The sequence below is a fragment of the Podarcis raffonei genome, chromosome 14 (assembly GCF_027172205.1).
Source record: "Podarcis raffonei isolate rPodRaf1 chromosome 14, rPodRaf1.pri, whole genome shotgun sequence".
Classification (NCBI taxonomy): Eukaryota; Metazoa; Chordata; class Lepidosauria; order Squamata; family Lacertidae; genus Podarcis; species Podarcis raffonei.
The window spans coordinates 7,404,247-7,429,548 of record NC_070615.1 but is presented as its reverse complement, the minus strand read 5'-3'; the positions used below and the strand labels follow the sequence as shown (position 1 = coordinate 7,429,548).

At 46.9% G+C, this 25,302-nt stretch overlaps 1 protein-coding gene across 2 annotated transcripts in view; it reads right to left on the bottom strand.

Moving 5' to 3' along the window:
* The window catches only part of ALPK3 (alpha kinase 3), a 74,722-nt gene that overhangs the window by 30,677 nt on the left and 18,743 nt on the right, over positions 1 to 25,302 (bottom strand). For both annotated transcript variants that reach the window (XM_053365180.1, XM_053365182.1), the window contains 2 exons: positions 13,406 to 13,523; positions 2,381 to 3,824 (listed from right to left, as the gene is read on the bottom strand). In XM_053365180.1, coding sequence (XP_053221155.1) covers positions 2,381 to 3,824; positions 13,406 to 13,523 — 1,562 coding nt within the window. The remainder of the gene's footprint in view (positions 1 to 2,380; positions 3,825 to 13,405; positions 13,524 to 25,302) is intronic.

Here is a 25,302-nt window from a genome sequence, read left to right as displayed (position 1 = left end):
ATATATTTGAACATGGCTATCATATCACCCCTTAACCTCCTCTTCTCCAGGCTAAACATGCCCAGCTCCCTTAGCCGTTCCTCATAAGGCATCGTTTCCAGGCCTTTGACCATTTTGGTTGCCCTCCTCTGGACACGTTCCAGTTTGTCAGTGTCCTTCTTGAACTGTAATTTGACGCATGGTCTTTTTTTTTTTAATTTAAAAAACCCCAGAATGTGGAATCAGCTCCCACACCCGGGCTTCAGCAGGCATGCCAGGCCCTGTTCCCATTATTAGCTAAGAGGGTCTCTTCCTTGTCAAAGGCAAGAGATTATTTCGCATCTCCTAAAATGGAAACACATCAAGCAAATTCCAGCAGGACTGTGCTGCCACGGCTAGCACCCACCCAAGTGCTGAAAGCAACTCCAAGAGGCTGATAAGAGAGAGGGAAGTAAAGCGGCAAGTCCTGAAATATTCTGAGACAAAGGCTTCCTTCCTTGCCTCTGTCTGCTCTCTGAAACATGGACAAGCAGCAAAAGTGCATGCACAGCAAATACACCAAGGTGGACAGTTGTCATAAAAGGGACCGCAGAAATCACACGCAATTGTTTTCTACAAATGCAAATATTTTCACTATGTCCTTATGGCATTGTGAAATCAGAGATACTACACAGGAAATGATTCATAAATGAAATTAAGGGTGTTGCAGGAAGCTGAGAGTTAGAGCAGCTACATTGCAAAGCAGAACAGATACATCTGGCCTTTCTGCTATGGAAGAAAGAGGCATGCATCAGAGTTTTGCTCTCTCTTTTTAACGCAGGCCTAACAATGCATTTTTAAAAATGCTGCTTCTATATGCTAATCCTTCAGTGCTGTGGAAGCATCACTTTTCTGCAGTCCTTTATTACCCATGACCAAGACCCTTCTACGACATTTATTCGGAACTGAGGTCTCCTGCAACTTTAGTTGAAAACTTCCTCCTTGTTGCTTCTGCCCCTTTTATTGCTTCTTGTTCAAGGGAAATGTATAATGCTCTATAAGATGCACCTGACCATAAGACGCACCTAGTTTTACAGGAGGAGAACAAACAAACAAAAAATTCTCTCCCTCTCTGCACAGTGCCTCTCTAGCAAAGCAGAAGGAGAAATGCAACGGGCTCCGTTTCTCCTGCAACTTTGCTGAAGGGGCGCTGCGCAGCTCTTCCTCTCTGCACAGCACCTCTCCAGCGAAGCGAAGTCAGAACAGCAAGAGGGATTGCTGTTTTTGCTGCACAACGATCCCTCTCGCTGTTCTGGCTTCTGGGATAGCTGCACAGCCTGCATTCGCTCCATAAGACGCACACATATTTCCACTTACTTTTTAGGAGGGAAAAAGTGTGTCTTATAGAGCGAAAAATACGGTAGATGATACTGGCCTGGAAGGGTCTGACTTGGCAGCTCCCCTTTTCCACATTCCCAAGGGATTGACTATGTTGCCTCTGCCTCCACTGTCAGAGGCATTACACCTCTGAATGCCAACTGTTGGGAACCACAAGTCGACAGAGTGCTGTTGTGCTCCAGTCCTGCTTGCTGGCTTCCCATAATGGGCATCTGGGTATCCAGTGCAAGGACAGGATGCTCAACTAGATGGGCCACTGGCCTGATTCAGCAGGCTCTTTTTACGCTCTTAGATTTGGCTGGCCACCGAGCCCTGGAGTTCCCAGGCAGGGCAGGCTGACATCCTCTGGAAACATGAGCCAGAGTCTGTTTGCGGTTGCTGGGGCCTTGCAGCTCGTTGGACCACTCTGAAGTCCTGCACCCAGAAACCCAGCTCCTCTCTGCGCACCCACGCAGCCCACTCCTCAGCAGGGATCCTTCAAATGCCAATCCTGTGAGAAGCAGCACGAAATCCTCCACGCACTGAATTAGGAAACCCCCTGTTAACAAGGCAAACACTTGTTCTTTCCTAATGAAGAATTACATGGAAAATGCTTCAGAATAAGCAGCAAAAAATAGACCCCGGCCAAACCAGGATGTTGAGTGTCAGGGACAGCTGCAGCCAAGACCGCAGGCCGGCAATGCAGTGACGCCTGTCGGGAGGGCCAGCACATGAGGCTGGGTCCCAACACCAGCCCGTAAATAAACCCAAGTGCTTGCTGGCCACAGATCACCCAATGCATCTGGCTCATTTCTGACCAGCTGCAGAAATAATAATATTAAAAATTGGCCAATGCAACATTTTACAGTCAGGGGTCAGAGCTAGACCGGCGAGAGAGACCACCCTGCTTATTGCTAGTCATGTACATCCCCGCATTCTCAGCTATAAATAGCAGGCAGAGCTCTGGCAGTTGCTGCTTAACAGATTTGGGAAACATTTTGCATGAGGTCAGTCATAGCAAAAAAAAAAAAAGAATTTACAGTACCTCACAAGGCCCTTGGCCGGGCAGCTGCTCTCTCAAGGAGGCCTCCTTCAAGTCTCTCGCCACTTCCTGAAAGCGCACAGACGAATCCAGCCCCATGGTCTTCTGGGGCTGGGGGGATGGCTCTGCTTCAGGGCAGAATGAGTCCAGCAAGTCCGTTTCACGGAGGTCGGCAACCATATCCTTCGAAAGGGGAGCCCACACCCCAAGGCCAGTCTCTGAAGCCTGGCTAGGATGCTGGAAATCTGTTTCAGGAATGTCTGCCACATTTCCCCTCCGAAGGGAACCATGCGCCTCTTGCATGGGCTCTGCGGTCCAATTAGGATATTGGGATAAGTTTGCATTGACATCCCCGCCAGCATCCGTGGCTGCCATCGTTTGGGCTTCCTTTGTTTCCACAGCCTCCTTTTCCTCTGTTTTCTGTTCTTCGCGTGGCTCTTTTTGCCCTTCCTCTGGTTTTGCCCTTTTCAAAGCCGTAGGGGCTGCTGGGAGCATCTCTCCCAGGACGGAAGCATCCTCACCTGGCTGGTTCCGATCAGCCTCGCCTTCCTTGGCTTCTGGCGCCTTCTGCTCAGCCTCAGCTTTCACCCCCATGTCAAAATACATATCTTTCAGAGAAAAGTACACGTCTGCTTTAGGGGGCATTGAATAGGGTCGGGCAATGGGCTTCTCCCCCACCTGCCTCGGAGGTATTCTGGGCTCCGTGTCCACCAGCCCATTTGCTGCAAAAGGTGATGTGCTGTAGGCCAAGGTGTTAGGTGTGGCATCTTCATGCGCCGAGCTAATACTCCTCTGTTGTGTCCCATCTTCTTCTCGGGAAACATCCTGGCTTGCATTTGGCAAGGCAGTGGTGACCTCCTCTTTCTTCTTCTTCTTTGCGGAAAACTCTTTGGCCGCCGTAGGCTTTGCTTTGATGATCTCCACCGTCTCATAGATATAGGTAAGAAAGCTGTTGGCATTTTCGTCTCCGTTTTCCTCTCCGCTCTCCAGAGAAGAGTCCCCATTGGTAGTCACCTCTGCTTCCAGATGCCCTGTTATGAAGTTGTTTGGGAACAGGGGCTTGGCGTTCACAGAAGTCTCTTTGCTCTTCTCGTCCTCTCCAAATCGTGGTTTCCCATCTGGGATGCGCACCTTGGCCACCTCCTCCTTGTCCCAGAGGGAGGTGCCCGATCGCATGCCCACTTCGCCGGTCAAGCGCCGCTTCCGCTGGAACCTGTCGGGGCTCACCCTCCTCAGCTGCTCCAGCTCCACGTTCTCCTTCCCTCGCTTCCTGCTCTGCTCGATCTCGCGAAGCTTGGCCTCGGCGTTTCGCTTGAGCTTGGCAAACCATCGCTGGTGGATTTTGTACTCTGTCATGGTTCCCACCTCCAAGACCCCCGAGCAGGACACAATGCCCTTGTTGTTTCTGGCCGAGGCTTGGTAAATGGCTGCATCTTCCTCTCTGCACCTGGGGGCAAAGAGAAACAGTGCCATGAGGGGGGGGGGAAACACGATTCAGGGAGCACATTGTTCTGAGCATTAGTGCACACAGGTGCAAAGTTTAAGGCTGTGTACATGCCATACATCTGAAGCACACAAACACCCCACCCCAAATAAACATGGGAACTGTAGTTCGTTTCTGGGCCCAATTCAAAGTGCTGGTTTTGGCCTATAAAGCCTTAACTGGCTCAGGACCGCAATACCTCAAGGACCACCTCCTTCCATATTAACCTACCTGGACCCTGAGATCATCCTCTGAGGCCCTCCTTTGTGTGCCTCCTCCAAGAGAGATCCAGAGGGTGGCAATATGAGAACGGGCCTTCTCTGAAGTGGCTCCCCATCTGTGGAATGCTCTTCCCAGGGAAGATCGCCTGGCACCTTCATTATACACCTTTAGGCGCCAGCCAAAAATGTTCCTCTTTAACCAGATGTTTGGTTGATCCGATTTACATCCTATGTCCTTTTAAAATGTGTTTTTTGGGGGGCGGTTATTGGGGTGCTGTTTTTATTTTTATTAGGTATTTTGTGGTTTTATAATTTTGTGGTTATATAATAATAATAGTTTACTCCACACAGAGCATCCAACACTCTTACGAAACTACAGTTCCCAGGATTTAGAGGTGGAGACAAATGTGCTTTTAATGTGCCTTAAATAGGTAGTCTCTGTCATTTTCCCAGCTGCTCATCCATGAGAAGCTCCTATGTGTTTGGTAGAACGCTAGAAATGAGCCAGCCATATGAGCAGAGAGCAATCTTGTGTGTTTCTCCATTACATTTGCCTCTGCTCCGGACTGCCATCTTCAGGAGACAGGCTCATGCAACTGAGAAGAACCGGGTCATTCAGCTGACATCTGCGCACACATGACGGGGTCATTTTGACTGCTCAGGGTTGCACAAAGGGGCATTCTCCTGACCCCCCCATTATCACAGGAAAGGACAGTCACAGCACCCAAGCTGGGAATGGCAAAACTACAGAAAAACTGTGGAAATCTACCCTGTACACCATTTCTTAAAGCCAAACTAGTCATTAAGGCATTCACACAATTGGCAATTGTGTCCATAGCATCTGAGCTCATCCACCCAGGTCTGAGTGTTTTCCTCCTTGTTCCATGCTTTCCAGGCACAAGTCTGAGTGGTTTTGCTTTGGCCCCACTGCTTTCCCCTGGAAAACCCACTCTTCTGTGTTAAATTAGAGCAGATGTCCATCTGGAGAAAACCCAGTTGCTGTTCGCTCCAATTCAGCAGTAAAAATAGGGTTTTCCAAGGGGAAAGCAGTGGGGCAAGTCTGGAGGAGCCCTCGCAGAAGTGAGCAGGGGGTAGGAACATAACCCAAACTGGGACCATGGCAGTAAGATTACTTTAATACTGTACCACCCTGCTATAACCCCAATTTGGATTTAAAAAGCCATTCACAGCATCTCCAGATGCAGGGAAAGTGCTGTGCCCAGTTTAGAAAAAGATTGCCTATATGGGAACTGAAAGGAACTAGTCTCTGGGCAAAATGTGGGGACCCCCAAATTATAGAATTCTGACCATAGTTGCTAATAATAATACTACTTTTTTAGTAAAGAAAGAGGTATCAGCACTCATATCTTGAAAAGGCACCATGGGCAACAAAAGGAGGAGCATGTCCAGGACCGGATTTAGGTTTGATGAGGCCCTAAGCTACTGAAGGTAATGGGACCCTTTATATGTCCAGCTGTCCTTTGTCAACAACAAATTGTCACTGTTTCTTGTGTTGAATATATGCTATATCGTAACTGATGGACCTAATAGGTATCTAAAGCCATTTGCACATAACAAAATATGTATTTTATCAAATTGTAGAACTGAAATACAACTAAGAAGAAGTATATTACTAGTGAAATACAATTAAGAAGAAGTATATTACTGGTAATAGTGATAGTGATGTTTTAGGGAGCAGGTGAGCAGGCGGGGCCCATTACTTACATCATAGGACTCTGCACAACACAAAACACTGTTGCTCTATGTAGGTTTTATTTTATTTGTTTTTTATCTTGTATTTTGGAAATCCAGTTTCCCCCCCTTTAAATTAAGCTATAGTTTGTTTATACATAAATGTGGCACTGAGTGTGTCAGTACTCTGTACTAATGAGTACTGTCACAAAAAAGCACCCATAATACTCATGTGCCTTCCTTTGTACCAGGCATGGGAAGCCTGTGGTCCCGCAAATGTTGTTGGACTACAACTACCAACGCTCATGGGTCATGCTGGTTGGGGCTGATGGGAGTTGGAGTCTAGCAATAACTGAAGGGCCACAGGTTCCCCAAGTCTGGTGTAGGCTAAGGTTCAGAAACTGGGGAGCCTTGACCTAGATCCAGCCCTGACCCCACCAACACACCCATTGCCAATCTGCGGACAGAAGAGGGGTCTCAGTGAAGCGGTATTTGTGTGGCAATAGTAGGAAGCCACTAGGAACTCTGTGGGACTTAGTTCTGAGGACACATGGCTACGATTGTGCTCCTTCTGTAGCTTCATTCCAAGAAGCCAAGAGACATATCGAAATCCATAATATACAGCACAGTCCTGCACATGTTTACTCAGAAGTCTCATGGAGTTCAGTGTGACTTACTGGAGAAGTGTGCACAGAACTTCAGCACACAGGGACATCTGTCGTCGCACCTAAGTGTAATATCAAGATGCTAATACTTAGCATTCACGCAGTACTACCAAGGGTTCAAATTGCTTCACATGCCTTCCCTAGTTCTAATCCTCACAAGTACCCGGTTATTAGCAGAAATGGAGGATCAAGAAGATCAATTAAAAGAGGTGCGGGGAAAGGAGACAACAGGGCAGATAAATAGTCAAAGCTAGGGGTGAATATGGGACAAACACATTGAAAATGTTGTCTAAGGATAAAAGAATATTATTAGTTTGGAGATGGTATTTAACACCAGTCAGATTAAATCAAATAAACAAGGACTATTTGGTGTTATGCCTGCCAACCTAGCAGTTCGAAAGCACCTCCGGGTGCAAGTAGATAAATAGGGACCGCTTTCTAGCGGGAAGGTAAATGGCGTTTCTGTGTGCGGCTCTGGCTCGCCAGAGCAGCGATGTCACGCTGGCCACGTGACCCGGAAGTGTCTTCGGACAGTGCTGGCCCCCGGCCTCTTGAGTGAGATGGGCGCACAACCCCAGAGTCTGTCAAGACTGGCCCGTACGGGCAGGGGTACCTTTACCTTTTTATTTGGTGTTATGTTGGAGGGGATGCCAGGAAACGGGGACTTATGTTCAAGTGTGGTGTATAATTTTTTGGGCAAAGGGTGTTTAAGGAGATAACAGAAACCACTGGGTTAAAGCTGACCGAAAGTCCAGAGGTAGCATTGTTATCAGTTCATGATGGGGTGGAAGGTTTGCAGGCTATGAAGGACTTGCTCACAAATTTATTGACAGCTGCAATAAAGAAGGCACAGGATTGTAAGAATCGGGTAAGAAGGCACAGGATTGTAAGAATCGGGTAAGAAGGCACAGGATTGTAGTCTTGGCTGCTACGCTACTTACTGTAGTCAGAATTACATAAATGCTATGCTGGTTACTGTTGCCGGAATTACATAAACAGATTTACTTTTCAATTTGAGGAGTGGGAGAGATGCTTAGTGTCTTACTCTTTTAAAGATGGAAAACAGAACCACACATGTCACATATTGAACTGATGCGCTAGTGCATTTGAATGGGCACTTGCTAGATTACCTCAGGAAAGCTAATAAACTGCAGGTGGGCTGTAGATAAGCCCTGAAACCCCTCCTTCATACAGGCTGTCCTCTTTGCACATTCTTGGACAGCAATGAGCATGCGCCCTGGACATAGGCGCCGACTCCATGGGGCTTGAGGGGGCCCGAGCCCCCTCAAAAATTCGTTTGGGGGGGCTCCGCCCCCCCAATAATCTCCGGCGCCCCTCCAGCAGAGCGCCATCGCCGCCCCTCCCCCAGCCCAAAATGCACAGGGGGGGCGGGCTGCATGCCTCCTGCCCTCCCTCCCGAGCAAAAGCTCCACCCAATTTCCTTTGGAGCTGATTAATAGGCGCAGCACGCTCTCCCCTATTCGCTCACGAGGAGGCGGCGCCACTTTATTTGCATATTCATGAGCTTATTTATTATTCATGAGCTTTCCCGGGCCCCCCCAATATTTTTTATAAGTCCGCGTCGCTGGCCCTGGACTGTGAGTGTGGATGTAGGGATTAAACCAATTCTGAAGGAGCCAAGAGACATTTCCTTCTCGGTCAGCCCAGTTTAGCAGAATGCCCATACATAGATCTGTGGTAGACGGGGGGGGGGGGATCTGTCCATTTTTGTTCTCTCTGTTTTTTAATCTCAAAATCCAGTTCTCCACATTTTTGCAGGATTTTTTTTTTAATCCTCATGATATTTCACCAGCATTTTAATGGAATGTTCTCCTAGAATACAGTGGTACCTCAGGTTAAGTACTTAATTCATTCCAGAGGTCCGTTCTTAACCTGAAGCACCACTTTAGGTAATAGGGCCTCCTGCTGCTGCCGTGCCTCCGGAGCACGATTTCTGTTCTCATCCTGAAGCAAAGTTCTTAACCTGAAGCACTATTTCTGGGTGAGTGGAGTCTGTAACCTGAAGCGTATGTAACCTGAAGGTACCACTGTATACATTTTTTAAAATATGGTTTTAACTAATACATGCATTTTTGCAAGCTGTTTCCCCCTATGATGTATTTGGGCAGCCTATTATCACTTAATGGCCCCTGTATCGGGAAGTTTTTAATGTCAGATGTTTTATTGTGTTTTTAATATTTTGTTGAAAGCCACCCAGAGTGGCTAGGGAAACCCAGCAAGATGGGCAGGATATAAATAAATAAATTATTATTATTACTATTATTATTATTATTATTACTATCATCATCATCATCATCACCGCCACCACTACTACTATTTAGAGGACTGTTAGCTCACCAGGAAGCTAGTCTGGCTATTCCAGGAATTGAATCCATGCTGGATCTAGGAACTAGAAGGGGCTCAGGCATGCAGCCGACCCCCTCACCCAAACTCATAACAATATGTGGAATGCCAGCATTCAACATCTTGCATCTCTAACACAGACTGCTCGCCTTTACATATTGTCAGGGAACTGCCATCGGAGCCTAGAGTGGAGGTAAGACTCGCCAACGATGCAGGAGAAGGGACCAGCAGGGAGAGAGAGAGAACTTCCTTTGAGGAAGGAAATAGGAGTGACACCAGGAAGCAAGGGGGGACTGCGGAGAGAGGGCTCCAAGACTCTTCCACAGAGACCAGCAGGGAGAGCCCAGGACCTCCGTTGGGCACGCCCACTCTGCGCAGGAGACTTCCGCGCAGGGAGGCTAGGAGGAGACTTGGGGTCAAAGAGCTTCTATGTTGGAAGAAGTTCAGAAAACGCCCACTGACGGATTCTGCCAGCGACTGACACAGCCATGGAGAAAGGGCTGTCCAGCCAGGGAAAGGTTCAGCCAGGCAATGCTGCCTAGAGCTGCAGCACCCTTTACGCACAAGCAACCCCCAATTCCCTTTACACATATATACGGTTAGGACGACTTGGTGTTAAACACCATCCAAAAATCATTTTATACAAACTTTGAGCCTTACATCAACTGTCCCGTTTAACACTGCCGTCCGAAGTATTGAGTCTGGGTGGGGAAGTACCGCCAGAGGGAAATCAGGAGCACTATGCAACTGGCATTACGGAGTTTGCTGCACATGACACTCACAGCGCTGGCTCCCACAGCATCACTAACATCATCTCAAATGACAGGACCACTTCAGTGTGCAAAGATGTGTGCCCACATTTTCCAAGTTACAAGAAAGGAGATCCCAACTAAACATCAGAAAGAACTTCCTGACAGTATGAGCTGTTTGACAGTGGAACGGTCTCCTTTGGGAGGTTGTGGACTCTCCTTCATTAGAGGTTTTTAAGCAGAGATTAATCTGTCATTAATGCTATAAATAAGATTCCTGCATTGCAAGGGGTTGGACTTGATGACCCTTGGGGGCGAGGTGTCTCTTCCAACTTTTCGATTCTATCATCCTAGCAACAGAAAACAGACGCTTTAATATTGGGGGGGGGCGGTAATATAGTTTTTGTGCAAGGGACCATCCTTAATGAGGAAACGGTATAATTCATTATAAGCATTTCTACAGCATCCTTCGAAGGGACGCTGGTGGCGCTATAGGTTAAACCACAGAGCCTAGGACTTGCTGATCAGAAGGTCGGCGGTTTGAATCACCATGACAGGGTGAGCTCCCGTTGCTCTGTCCCAGCTCCTGCCAACCTAGCAGTTCAAAAGCACGTCAAAGTGCAAGTAGATAAATAGGTACCGCTCTGGCGGGAAGGTAAACGGCGTTTCCGTGCGCTGCTCTGGTTCGCCAGAAGCGGCTTAGTCATGCTGGCCACATGACCCGGAAGCTGTACGCCGGCTCCCTCGGCCAATAAAGCAAGATGAGTGCCACAACCCCAGTCACCCGCTACTGGACCTAATGGTCAGGGGTCCCTTTACCTTTACGGCATCCTTCAACAGGAAACCCCCCAGGGCCACTGACATAAAAGAAGAATTACAAAACAAATCAGAACACTAGGACATTTGGGAGACACAGGTAAAGCAATCTGAACCATCACAAAGCAAAGGAAGTGAGCTGGGAAAAGAGAAAAGTGGCTGAAGTAATATTCTTATTTTTATTTAAATTATGAATCACTTGCTACATGCATCTCAAGGTAGTTTACAAATACATCATTAAAAAAAAACTTAAAATAGTTTTTAAAACAGTGCAAACAGAATGCAGAGGTACATATGGGAAGGCTTCACCGATCAAACGCCCATCTCAAAAAGAGCATTGTAGAACCAAAAAGGGGGCAGAAAGGGACAACCCTAATGATTGGGGGTTCATCCCATAGAGGGAAAAGGCTGCAGCATAGAAACATAGGAGTGGCTCTCCTGGATCAGTCCAAAGTCCCATCTAGGCCAGCATCCTTTGTTCACAATGGCCAACCAGGAGACCATGGGAAGATCAGGTGAAGGAACGCAGTGGCACTCTCCGCACTGATGGTTCCCAGCAGCTGATATTCAGAGGAGCCCTGCCTCTGACTGTGGAGGGAGAACTTCGCCATCCTGCCTAGGAGACATGGACAGCCAGGGGATTGCCTCACCCTCTTCTAAGTCACCCAAGGTGGTGACCATCACAAAACTGGAGGGTGGTTTTAGTTTAGAGAAAAGGTGCCTTAAGGGTGATGGGGGAGACATGACAGACGCTTATATAATTGTCCTCTAAAAACACTAGAATAGAACTCAGAGTCATCCAAGGAAACTGACCGGCGGAAGATTCGGCAGAGACAAAAGCGGGCACTTCTTCACAGGGCAGGCCGTGAATTTATAGAATTGGCTGCAATAAGAGACGGTGACAGCTGACGGCTCAGATCGGGAGGGGGGAACCTGTGGCCCTCCAAAGGTCGCTGAGATGCAACTCCCACCCATCGGTGACCATTGGTCATGCTGGCTGGGGCAGCTGGAAGGCCATATGTTCCCTACCCCTGGCTCAGATGTCTTCAAAAGGAGACGAGGCAAAATCACGCAGGGGACACCTGCCAATGGCCACTAGCCACCATATCTTCAATGCAGGGCTTGGAAAGGGGGAGCCTGCCACTCAATACAATTTTCTGGGGAGCAATGGTGGGCTGTCACACGCTTCACCCCATTTGCAAGCTTCCTAGAGGTATCTGGTGGAGCACTGTGGAAAGCACAACACTCTGCGACAGCGCACTTCTTTCACAAGAGGTTCCCTGCTCCTACTGATATGTGAATGGGACAGGCACATGGCCATTACAGTGGTACCTCAGGTTAAGAACTTAATTCATTCTGGAGGTCCGTTCTTAACCAGAAACTTTTCTTAACCTGAGGTACCACTTTAACTAATGGGGTCTCCCACTGCCACCACTGCACGATTTCTGTTCTCATTCTGAAGCAAAGTTCTTAACCCAAGTTACAGGGAACCAGGCAGAGGGCCTTCTTGGTAGTGGCCCCCGCCCTGTGGAACACCCTCCCACCAGATGTCAAAGAGAAAAACAACTACCAGCCTTTTAGAAGACATTTGAAGGCAGCCTTGTTTAGGGAAGCTTTTAATGTTTAATAGGTTATTGTATTTTAATATTCTGTTGGAAGCTGCCCAGAGTGGCTGGGGAAACCCAGCCAGATGGGTGGGGTATAAATAATTATTATTATTATTATTATTATTATTATTATTATTATTAACCTGAGGTACTATTTCTGGGTTAGCGGAGTCTGTAACCTGAAGCATCTGTAACCCGAGGTACCACTGTATCTGGTTTGCTCCTCTGGGCCATCAACCAAAGCTGGCTGAGAAACAGGAAGGAGAGGACTATTGATGGCTACTAGTCCTTACGACTAGGCTCTGTTTCCATAGCTAGAAGATAGCTGTGCTTCTGAACACCAGTTGCTGAAAAGCACAGGAGGGAAGAGGGCCCTTGCGCTCAAATCCTGCAGGTTTCCCACACACAGGCATCTAGTTGGCCACTGAGAGAACAGGATGTTGGACTAGGTGGGCCAGCAGGCTCAACTTAGGTTCTTATGACTTCTGTGAAAAACAAAAGGGAGTGTGCAGAAATGGCAAAACTGTCTGAAAAAGTAAGAAATCAAGATAACAAACTTTTTTAATGAAAGAATGGAAATGGTTTATGGAATATTTACAAATAAACTTTAAACAGATAAGAACATTGGCAGGATTCTTGTGGTAACCTGCAGTTTTATAAGAGTAGATATTTAAAGAAGAAGAAGAAGAAGAAGAAGAAGAAGAAGAAGAAGAAGAAGAAGAAGAAGAAGTAGAAGAAGAAGGAGGAGGAGGGGAGGAGGAGTTTGGATTTGATATCCCGCTTTATCACTACCTGAAGGAGTCTCAAAGCGGCTCACAATCTCCTTTCCCTTCCTCCCGCACAACAAACACTCTGTGAGGTGAGTGGGGCTGAGAGACTTCAGAGAAGTGTGACTGGCCCAAGGTCACCCAGCAGCTGCATGTGGAGGAGCGGAGATGCGAACCCGGTTCCCCAGATTACGAGACTACCGCTCTTAACCACTACACACGCAGAAAGTATTAAAAATAAATTTAAGGAACCACAGAAAGAGGGGGAAGGAAGTCGAGTTATGAAATGTTAACATGATTGTGAAATTATTGAAATGTACAAAACTGAAAATTATCATCATCATCATCAAAAGGAGTGACTGGACCTCTGAAGCATGGCTTTTATTCTGTGAACTGCCCCGAGACCCCCGGGTATAGGGCAGTATATAAATTCAAATAAGAATACGAATAATGGCAGTTTCATGGATCTGGGAATTTGTATCTCCTCATGCAAAGGATGCAAGAGCCCCTTTGGCCTTGAGACCAGGAAGTGATAGAGGCCTGAACAGATTGCATATTTCAGAAGGCCAATGTTCCTCAATATTCAAACCAGCCACAGCTAGCTAACAGGTATCCCCAACACACACACACACACAAATGCACCCCGCCCACACACTTTCCTTACTTGTACAACTGCAGCGTGTGTCGGTTCCCATGACGAAAGATCTCGTACTTTGGCAAGCCACAGTATCGGTCCATCTCTTCATCATCTTTGTACCAGGTCACTTCCGGTTGCGGATAACCTGATTAGGACATGACACATTAGCAGGAATTGGGGCACGGGAGTCAAGGAGCGCATAACCCCAAGATGAACATCATTCCAAGGTGCATGCAGGAAAGTCTCACATTCTGCCACATACAGGTTGATACCAGAAACTTCTCTGTTCTGCATGGCTCTCCTGGTTGCAAAAGAGAGATTGATTCGAGCTGCAGAAGTTTGGGAACGTGGTCCAGTGTTTATAGGGCTGGGGCAAAGAGAGGCTGAGGCAAAGAAGCAGCAACAAGGGCTGCAACTGAGCACGACTAAAGGAAAAGTCCAGGATCCCCCACTGTTGCTTGAGGCTCAAGTGGGCCCAGAGGAACTGAGTGCCTTCCATTAGCTATGGAAACTTTAGGTTAAATTACTGTACTTTGTTATTTGTGGGCTGCCTTTGAAGGTGGTTCAGGAACTGCAACTGGCCCAGAATTTGGCAACCAGGTTGTTCAACGGGGCAAGAAGGTCTGAGAACATTAACACAGATCCTGGCCAAGAACCGGCTGCCAATTAGTTTCTGGGCCCAATTCCAAGTGTTGGTTTTGACCTATGAAGTCTTATGTAGTAGTAGTAGTAGTAGTAGTAGTAGTAGTAGTAGTAATAGTAGTAGTAGTAATAATAATAATAATAATAATAATAATAATAATAATAATAATAATTTATTTGTACCCCGCCCATCTGGCTGGGTCTCCCCAGCCACTCTGGGCGGCCTCCAACAAAGATTAAAAATACATTAAAATGTTACACATTAAAAACTTCCCTGAACAGGGCTGCTTTCAGATGTCTTCTAAAGGTCAGGTAGTTGTTTATCTCTTTGACATCTGATGGGAGGGCGTTCCACAGGGCGGGCGCCCCTACCGCCACTACTGCCTGGTTCCCTGTAACTTGGCTTCTCGCAGTGAGGGAACTGCCAGAAGGCCCTTGGTGCTGGACCTCAGTGTCCGGGCAGAACGATGGGGGTGGAGACGCTCCTTCAGGTATACTGGGCCGAGGCCATTGAGGGCTTTAAAGGTCAACACCAACACTTTGAATTGTACTCAGAAATGTACTGTGGCTCATGGCCTTAATACGTCAAGGACCACTTTTCCCATATGAACTGACCTGGACCCCAAGTTTGCTGTCCGAGGTCTTGCATCATGTGCCTCCTCCAGGGAAGTTGCAGAGGGTAGCAACATAAGAATGTGTATTTTCTGTGGTGGCTCCCCCCAGAGAGGCTTGTAGGGCCCCAGCATTACCTATCTTTAGGCACCAGACTAAAACTTTTCTTTTCCGCAAAACCTTAGGCTTTTAATTATCTGTAGTGTTTTTCAGTGAGTGGATATTTTAATCCTGTCTTTTTAAAAATATGTCTGTTTAAAAAACTTTTATGTTTTATTTTATGCTGATTTAAATGAATGATCTATTTATTGTTGTAAGTACCTTTGATTTATTCTGTAAAATTGTGCAACTGATAAGCTAAATAAACAAACAGCAACAATAATAAAAAGATAATGGTGCCTGTCCTCCCCCCGCCCCCAAAGTTACAATTCTCAGAGTGGTTTAATAATCAATAGCTTTTCCCACGGAACTCTAGAAACTGTAGCTCTCTGGGAATGGGGGTCTCATAACAATCAGTATCCTTAGCAAACTACAGTTCCCATAATGCTTTGGGGGAAGCCATGGCTGTTTAAAGTGGCACGATATTGCTTTGCATGCATCATGCAGATGAGGCCCAAAATCCAGAAATTTGGGGGAGACAACAGAGGAAGGGGAAGGATATAAAGGAAGGTAAAACAAGGAAATAATATTCCTGACCGTCCAGATGCAAAAGGAGGGAAGGTTGACCCAGACTTACAAACGTTGCATCAAATGTCCAGTTTGCAACTGAACCACATGCTAAACTATCTCCCAAAAGCAGGTTAAATTGGGACATGGCAAGTTGCGATCTAGACATATCAAAAAAACAAACTACCCTCTGAAACCTGATTCATTGGGATTCCAGCATGGCCTGCCAAAGTCAACCTGTGCTTAAATTAATTGCATGTTAAAGTGAAGAGGAACCCCCTTTGCTGCTAAATCATATGGGAAGTTTTTCACCATACGGCAGGTTTTCACTCGTCGGAACAAACAACCGTTCGTAAGCATGACTTGGGAAGAGTGTAGTGCGGATCAGGTGATCTTTTCTTGTCCCATCTGACATAAATGGGCGATGAGAACATCCCCGCTGTTCTAGGAAGTGAGCCTGCTTTGGGGGGTGGAAACCTAAGGTTAAAAAACAGACACTTAGCAGTGGACCAGAAGCTCCATGGAGAACCAAGCATCACAGTCTGTAAACTGAACCCGAAGTTTCCATTGGACAGAAGCAACAGCGGTTGCATCACAGCCTGCTTGTGCCCTCCAAATGCCATTGGATGACAGATGCCATCTGCCTTTTTAGTACAATGACATCATGATAACATGTGTGACTGGCTGCTTCTGAGCCAAAGAGGCTATATTCTTGCTAGGATCAGCTATGGGCATACGGAACTAAGATGGGCCAGAGGGGAGGGGAAGGAATCGCTCATCTCTAAACTTGCCTACCCCTCCAAGGAGAGTTAAAGTTGCCCGCTTGCCTTACAAAACAGCTTCCTCTGGGTCCAGTCCTCCCTGCACCAATAAGTAGAGAGGCACAGAGAGACGGCACCTGCAATGTAGCTTTTGCACCCATAGCTCCTCATGAGCAGGGGTTGGAGAACCTGTGACTTTCCGCACAGTGGAGGCTGATCCATGAGGGCAAATGGGGCAGTGCCCCACCAGCCTCAGCCTGCCCTCACAGGTCTGTCTCCATATTTGCATCCAGTCTAGGGGATGGCATTGCCTGCCAGCTTCTTCCTGCTTAGGCACTAAATGGGCCAACCACCAACTGCTCACTGCCACCCATTGATTGAACCCTCTTCAACTCATCCGTGGCTGGCCCTCACCTAAATTCCTAGGACACACAGCTACTAGAAGATCTTACCCTTTGTGTTGACAGCATGGAACTCACTAGGGGCAAAACTAGAACAGATTGGCTTTGTTTGTCCTTGGCTCTGGGCTCCAGCTACTGCCAGGCCCTCTGTCTTCTGTCTCACTAGTCCCAATGGGCACCATCCACCCCATCAGAACCCAGCATGGCCAATGGTCAGAGGTGATGGAGTTGTATCCTAGCAACACAGGTTCCCCCACTCCTTCCTTATAGCCTAAATGTCCCCGGGGGAACTGAGAGGACATTTGGGATCAGTGTGTGGTACACAGTGCTAGATATGCCTTTGACTCAGAGGAGTCAAGGCTCATATTTCCCGACTTGCAAGCATAAGACTCGGCAGCCGATGATGCTTGTCTCAAATGCGCAACGAGCATCACTCTCCTGAATTCTGATTCCCCACGGAGCCCCCACCCCACAAAAAACAACAACCTCATCTAGCCAGCCAGCCACATTTGCCCACCTCCGCCCCCCCCCCGGGCCAATCCTAGCCTCCTAACAAACATGAGGGAGGGAAATACAGCAAATAATCCCTGGGAAATGTCATTTCCCCAAGGACTACAGCAATTTTAGGGACCGAGCAAGTGAATGTTGGCTTCGGAAATCAGTTTGGCTTGCCTCAGAAATCATTTGCGCTATTTCGTTTTGTTTGAGGAAAGAGTTCGGCTTATCCTGAGCCCAGCCAAAGTGAGCAAAGATGGGAGCTTGCCCCTAGCTAATTCTCAAGAGGCAGAGTTTCTCCAGCAAGCAATCTGCAGGCAATTGCTGCCTTCTCCTGCCTCTGGATTCGAGAAAAGCTCAGGCTGCATGGATCCACCCAAGGAAAGCAGCTCAATCCCAGACAGTTTCATCCTTAAGTGGCTCTTGAATAGTGCCCATTCTGGGAACCGTGCATAAGCTTGGATCATATTCTTGCAAAGCGCATTCAGCATCCCCTCTAAGCTTCAGGGATGTTTGCACAGTGATAATTACAGCTTTAAACCCGAGGCATTAACATAAGACTCGTTTCCTAAACCCATTCCTATTGATTTACACACTGTTTGCACTGTGGGGGGAAAGCGTCCAGGGAGCAGCTTGGTTTTCCGCTGTGCTTCCCTGGTTATCTCTGGTCCACAAGAGGGAGGATTAAGCTCCTGCCAGAACGCGAACACACACACACACACACACACACACAGCCACTGAAATAGGAGTCAAACTTACAGGATACTGAATGGCTATAGGAAACCAATTTGGAACAGTTCTGCAGCGACTTGTCCAGAAGAGTTGGATTTTTGGATTTGATATCCCGCTTTATCACTACCTGAAGGAGTCTCAAAGCGGCTCACAATCTCCTTTCCCTTCCTCCCGCACAACAAACACTCTGTGAGGTGAGTGAGGCTGAGAGACTTCAGAGAAGTGTGACTGGCCCAAGGTCACCCAGCAGCTGCATGTGGAGGAGCGGGGAAGCGAACCCGGTTCACCAGATTACGAGTCCACTGCTCTTAACCACTACACCACACTGGCTCTCCAGAGGGCCTTAAGGTGGTAATCAAGCAGACTAAGGATCTCCAAGGTCACACACTGGCTCTAAACTCTGACTTAGGGACTGTGGAAAAATAAGAGGACCAGAACCTCTGGTCGCCTCTTGCTCCACGCAGGTGCACTTTGGGAATATAAGAGGTCAGCTTTGTAAATAGGAATGCAGCTCTGAGGACCTACACACACTATGCAAATACACAGATGTATCTGACTGCCGTTATTTATTTCACACGGCCTTTCTCGTAACCACAGAATCACAGAGCATGGATTTGGAGGCAACCAAAGAGCCAACAATGGCTCCCACACCAGAGTTTTCGCAGGAGATAGGGAGGCCAGATGCCAAGGAAAACAAGGCTCCTGCGCCCTTTCAAAGCCGTGCAAAAGAATTTCAGGGGTGCAGATTTACCTGCTGAAATTCCCTCATCTCTACAGCTATTTAGAAAGGGGCACATGCCCCTGTCCTCTTCCACCTGTGGTTATGCAGTTGTTGGAACATGGACTGGAAAGATGCAAGTCCAAGTCTCCCTTCAGCCATAAACCACACTGGGGGATCTTCAGCCACCATTGCTTCTCAGCCTGGTCTACCTCGCAGAATTGTTGTGAGGATAAAATGAGGACACCCACCCACCCCAACGTGCATAGGCAGGGCAGGATAAAAACAAGTGCACACATGTGCAAACAGGGGACGATCGAAACCTTGCCTGTTTTTCCTCTCCGGAGGTGCCTGCCTCTCTCCTCCCAGTTTCCAAAACCAGCTTCTCTCTCTCGCAACTGTCCTTCCAATTTGCCACAACCAAGGTGACCTCCAGTGTCTCTCATTCCATCCTCTCCCTTCCCCTGCTTAGGTCTCGGCACTTGGGCGAAGTTCAAAAAGTTATCTCAGCTCACAGGCACACACCGCCTTGCAGAGGGGCCAGGGCAGGGCTGCCTGGGGGCCGAAGTCCCCTTACACAGAGAGGAATGCGCAAGAGAGCCCCACAAAGAGAGCAGGGCTCTCTCACCAGATTTGGAGCCATCCTCTGCGCTGCAATGAGTCCTAGGCAAAGAGTGCAACTAGCCAGGAAGCAGTTCTGTTGCAGAAATGGCTTTTAAAAGATGCAATAGCAGCTCTTTTCCTAACTTTAATCCCCTCCTTTCGAGGCTTCAGAGCAAAATCCTTCGCCAAGCTTTCCTGGAGGTGCCAGGGGTTGAATCTGGACCCTTCTTTCCTTTGGGGAGTTATAGGGACAGAACTATCCAAACTGTATAGAAATTTATTATGCGGCTACAGCAGCAAGAATGTTACTTGCCCAAAAATAGAAAGCAGAAGAAGTCCCAGCGAAAGAAGAATGGATACAAAAAACATATGGAATATGCAGAAATGGTGAAACTTACCGGAAAAATAAGAAATCAAGATGACAAACTTATTATAAAAGAATAGAAATGGTTTATGGAATATTTAAAAATAAATTGTAAACAGATAAGAACACTGGCAGGATTACTGTAATAACCTGCAGTTTTATAAAAGCATGTATTTAAAGTGGATGAATAAATGAGTGAATTAAGTTAATTTGGATATTTAGCAACTAAAAATAAATTTAAGGAACCACAGAAAGAGGGGGGAGGAAGTCAAATTTTGAAATGTTAAAATGATTATAAAATGGTTGAAATGTATAAAATTGAAAATCATCAATCAATCATCTGGGACCTTTTGCCCGCCAAGCAGATGTTCTACCCTTCTCCAATTAAATCAGAAAGAGATATTTGCCAACAACTCTAACTGGGGTAGCAACAGGTCCATTTCCACATCAAATTGCCCATTAAAACCATCCTTTCAAAGGTGCCCTGGGAGGCGTGCCTTGCCCCTACTAAGATCTCTGACTGGTCCACGCGGACACGGTGGCTACAGAATGCAAAAAGAGGCCAAAGTGAAGCGAAGGGCCGGCCGGTTTGCCATCCCTGCCCCTTCAGCAGTTCTTCTGGCCAAGAATCACAGGAGTGACGTGGTCAGAGAGAGCTGTAATAGGAGCTGCCTCCCCCCCCCCCCCCCCCACCGCCAGCATGTGGAAGATCTGCCCAAGAACTTGGTTAGACCGTTTCCCTCCAGGGACTCTGATTACATCTCTCAGACACATCGCCAGTAGTCACAGGTGCTGCTGCTGGGGGCATTCTCTATAACTGAGGATATCATGCACAGATGAGGCTGCCAGGTTTGGCGAGGGGGAAGGGAGAAACCATGCGCACACTTTGCATATACCATGGAGGGATTCCCACTGTACACAACATGCACACACCGTGCATTTAAAGAACATTTAAAGTCCTCTCCTGCCCAGGAATCCTGGGAACTGTAAGTTGCGAAGGGCACTGGGAATTGCAGCTCTGTGAAAGGTAAACTTCAGCTCCCAGAACTCTTGGGGGCATGTTTTGAATCTGTGGTGTGTACACAGCCCAAGGCCCCCCTCCACAGGTCCTTGTGCATGCATGATTATTTGTGCTCACGATGGTGCTGGGAGGGGTGTTATACGTGACTCCACTTTCAACACTGTTTGCACCTGCAAAAGCTTTGGGGCAGACGTATCGCTTTGTTTCCCATCAGTGCAGACATCCAGTAGATATCTATCCACAAGTACTATTGTTGCACTCTGAATAAACCAACCAACCAAGGCTCCCTGAGCCTTAAACTGCTCAGGACCGCAATACCTCAAGGAGCCTCTCTCCATATGAACCTACCCAGACCCTGAGATCATCTTCTGAGGCTCTTCGTGTGCCTTCTCCTCGAGAGGTCCAGAACTTGGGTAGGCAAACTAAGGCCCAGGGGCCGGATCCAGCCCAATCGCCTTCTAAATCTGGCCTGCAGACAGCCTGGGAATCAGCGTGTTTTTACATGGGTAGAATGTGTCCTTTTATTTAAAATGCATCTCTAGGTTATTTGTGGGGCATAGGAATTCGTTCATTTCCCCCCCAAAATATAGTCCGGCCCCCCACAAGGTCTGTGGGACAGTGGACCGGCCCCCTGCTGAAAAAGTTTGCTGACCCCTGGTCCAGAGGGTGGCAACACAAGAAAGGGCCTTCTCTGTAGTGGCTCCCCGTCTGTGGAATGCTGTCCCCAGGGAAGTTTCCCTGGCACCTTCATTACAGACCTTTAGGTGCCAGGCAAAAATATTCCTTTTTAACCAGGCCTTTGGTTGATCTGTTTGATATCCTATATACCCTTTTAAAATGTGGCTCTTTTCTTGGGGTGTGAGGTATTGGGTTATTCTTTTTATTCAGATTATATATGTTGTGATCTTTTCTGTGAACTGCCCTGAGACCTCCGGGTATAGGGCCATATATAAACTCAATAAATAATAATAATATTTCCAACGTGCAGGCAGCAAATGTCACAGGTGATATAGCTCAAACAGTACCATCCATGCACAAGAGCAAAGTATCAACCAGCTTTGGGAAAGCACCAAGGTTTGCAGAAGTAGAGAAAACTTTAGAGGGGAAACCTTCCTAGGAGAGGGAGAATGCAGCAATAGCCCCATGCTCAGCAGCTTCTGAATTTTGACTTATGCGGGGGCAGAAACCCACAAGAAGAACATATGAAGCTGCCTTGTACTGAGCCAGTTCAGACCATTGGATCCAACTAGCTTAGTGCTGTTTACACTGGCTGGCAGCAGCTCTCAAATGTTTTGAGCAGGGGTCTCTCCCAGTCCTACCCAGAGATGATGGGGATTGTACCTGGGACCTGCTGCATGCAAAGGCAATTCTCTAACACTGAGAATCTATTTACAGGTAGGTAGCCGTGTTGGTCTGCCTTAGTCGAAACAAAATTAAAAAATCCTTCCAGTAGCACCTTAGAGACCAACTAAGTTTGTTATTGGTATAAGCTTTCATGTGCATGCACACTTCTTCAGAAAGCTCATACCAATAAGAAACTTAGAGGGCCTTCTCGGTAGTGGCACCCACCCTGTGGAACGCTCACCCTTCAGATGTCAAAGAGATAAACAACTACCTAACATTCAGAAGACATCTGAAGACAGCCTTGTTTAGGGAAGCTTTTAATGTTTAATAGGTTATTGTATTTTAATATTCTGTTGGAAGCCGCCCAGAGTGGCCGGGGAAACCCAGCCAGATGGGCGGGGTATTATTATTATTATTATTATTATTATTATTATTATTACAGTGGTACCTCGGGTTACTTACGTTTCAGGTTACAGACTCTGCTAACCCAGAAATAGTACCTCAGGTTAAGAACTTTGCTTCAGGATGAGAACAGAAATTGTGCAGCGGCAGCGTGGGAGCAGCAGGAGGCCCCATTAGCTAAAGTGGTGCTTCAGGTTAAGAACAGTTTCAGGTTAAGTACAGACCTCCGGAACGAATTAAGTACTTAACCTGAGGTACCACTGTATTATTATTATTAGTTGGTCTCTAAGGTGCTACTGGAAGGAATTTTTTTATTTTGTTTCGACTGAGAATCTATGGCCTTTTCCAGGAGGGAAGCAAAACAGTTGCTTTTAAAGTAAATTGTTAGCCATCGCAGCGGCAGGAAAGAGCCTGGAAACACGCCAGCCATTTCTGCTTAGAGAACAGAGGACATCCAGCTTGAAGACTCCGTGGCCCCAAGAGTATTCACCCCCTCTCTCAGCCCAGTAACCCAATCCAAGCTGGGTAGCCAATGTGGGGTCCTCCGGAGATCGCTCGACTCCAACTCCCATCAGCACAGCCAGTGGTCAGTGATGGTCAGCCTGCCCCAGGCTCTTCTGTGAGGAAGGTTGGGGTGTTAATTTAATAAACTCAAAATTAATTAATCTCAGGAGTGCCAGTCCAACAACATCTGGAGGAGACCATGCCCATGAGATGCAGATGTTTCTTAATTTTTATCTGGCAGTTTTTGGGGGGAAATCCAGATTCCTTGCATAGAGGAAAGTGTCCTTTCTCAAACAAGACAAAACCTGCAAATGACATGCAATCTCATCTCACTTGAGGAGTTTATCACACTTTACAAAAATAAAATATGGTGGGGATTTGGACTGGAATTTAATTTTGTCTGCTTCTTCTTTGCAAATTGAGGCTAGGGAGGTGTGATTTGCAGCAAAAAGCAAAAAAAAATAATTGTCAAGTGGAGGAGGAAGCCACTTAACTCTTTCCTAGATGGTTAATTTCCCCCTCAAATCCCCCACCCACACATTCAGTTTCAGGGGGTCTGGGTCCATGTTTACTTGCAAACTTGGGCTTAGAGCCCAGTGAGGGAGACAATTCTCCACTTATATTTATTTACAAATTTCTGTCTCACCATTCTACTATGAACAGCCCTCACAACAAATGAAAAACATGATGATTATAAAAATCAAAAGTCCAAGCCATGCATTAAAAGGACTTGAGAAAATTCATCAACATTTTACTGCAAATGTGTGCTAAAATATACACATTTGTGTGTGCAATTTTGTCTGTTATACATACGTTGCAAAGCAATTGTCTCTAATACACTCTACGGCTGGGCGATATATATTGTCCAAAACAGGTTTGAAATCCATATTTTGATGTCGGTTTCATAATTTTTGAGCTGGCGATATATTGCAAATCTGTGTGTGTGTGTGTGTGTGTGTGTGCGCGCGCTGTGCAAAGATCACAATGTGGAGAAAACCGTGAAGCTCCATCATTTCAGACATTGTGATATATCAGTATATCAAAATATTTAGTTGGTGATATATCGTAATGTTTAAAGCCAGATATGCCCAGTCCTAATACACTCCTTTCACAAATAATAAATTTATGCTGCTGCTTCTTTTGCACATTTTACCCTAATATACACCTTTTTGTACACTTTACTCCACTGGAGAGCTGCACTGCGGAAAAATGTGAAGAAGCACAAATTATAGAAGATGGCTGCATTTCAGTTCCTGTGCTGTTTCAGAAAGTGCAAACTAGGGAGGTTTGCCTTTAATTTCAAACAACTGGATCTCTCTCCATCCTAACTCTGGGCTGAGGAATATGACTCCAGGTGAGTTTGAGGTGTGTCAGCTGTTTGGTCCCATTCACACAGCCACAAGCGGCTGATTCCTTGGAAGGTACACAGGGTGAAATGAGAATCAGTAATTTCATATGCCTTGGGAAGCCTCTCCTATGACAGTGACTGCAGAAAGATGATGGCAATTCTCTGTAATCCCACAACACACCAAGAGTTACTGAACCCATTGGGTACCATTTTTTAATTTATTGAAGGCATTTGTTTGCCGCTAAATGATGCACACCCAGCCCTAAAATGGAAAACAAGGCAATTGGGAGGAAGGATAATAGAACTGTAAGGAATCATTTTGCTCAACATTTTACTATGCTTTTATCTATGTGGTAAGCGGCCCAGAGTGGCTCGGGAAACCCAGCCAGATGCGTGGGGTAAAGGTAAAGGGATCCCTGACCGTTAGGTCCAGTCGTGACCCACTCTGGGGTTGCGGTGCTCATCTCACTTTATTGGCCGAGGGAGCCGGTGTACAGATTTCGGGTCATGTGGCCAGCATGACTAAGCCGCTTCTGGCAAACCAGAGCAGCACACGGAAATGCCATTTATCTTCCCGCCAGAGTGGTACCTATTTATCTACTTGCACTTTGACGTGCTTTTGAACTGCTAGGTTGGCAGGAGCAGGGACTGAGCAACGGGAGCTCACCCCATCGCAGGTATTCAAACTGCCGACCTTCTGATCGGCAAGTCCTAGGCTCTGTGGTTTAACCCACAACCCCACCCTATGGATGGGGTATAACAACAACAACAACAACAACAACAACAACAACAACAACAATAAACAACATGGGGCTTGAACCCACGACCCTGAAATTAAGCATGTCATGCTCTACTGTTTGAGAAAGGAGAAATATTATACCAGCCTTGCCCAACCTGGTGCACTCCATAAGTTGTGGGACTCTAGCTCCCATCAGCCCCAGCCAGCATGGCCAATGGTCAGGGACAATGAGTCAGATCCCAACAACATCTGGAGGTCACAAGGTTGGGGATGAGTGGATTATTCACTTGTCAATTTTGTATTTGTCTGCATAAACTTCAGCAGACTTGCCCCTCTTTGGCTGTGTGGAGGAAGGCGATTCACTCTCCTTTGTCTGTGGTTTTAATGCAGAGGCTGAACAGTCACTTATTAGAGATGCTGTAGCAGCAGATCTGCCTCAACATGGGTGGACTAGCTGCCCTTTGAAGTCCCTGAAAGCTCCAGGATCTTACACAAAAGATGCTAGTCATCGCAGATACAATTGTGCCCTTGCCTAACCTCCCTCTCGCTGAGCAGAGATAATTTATTCCTGT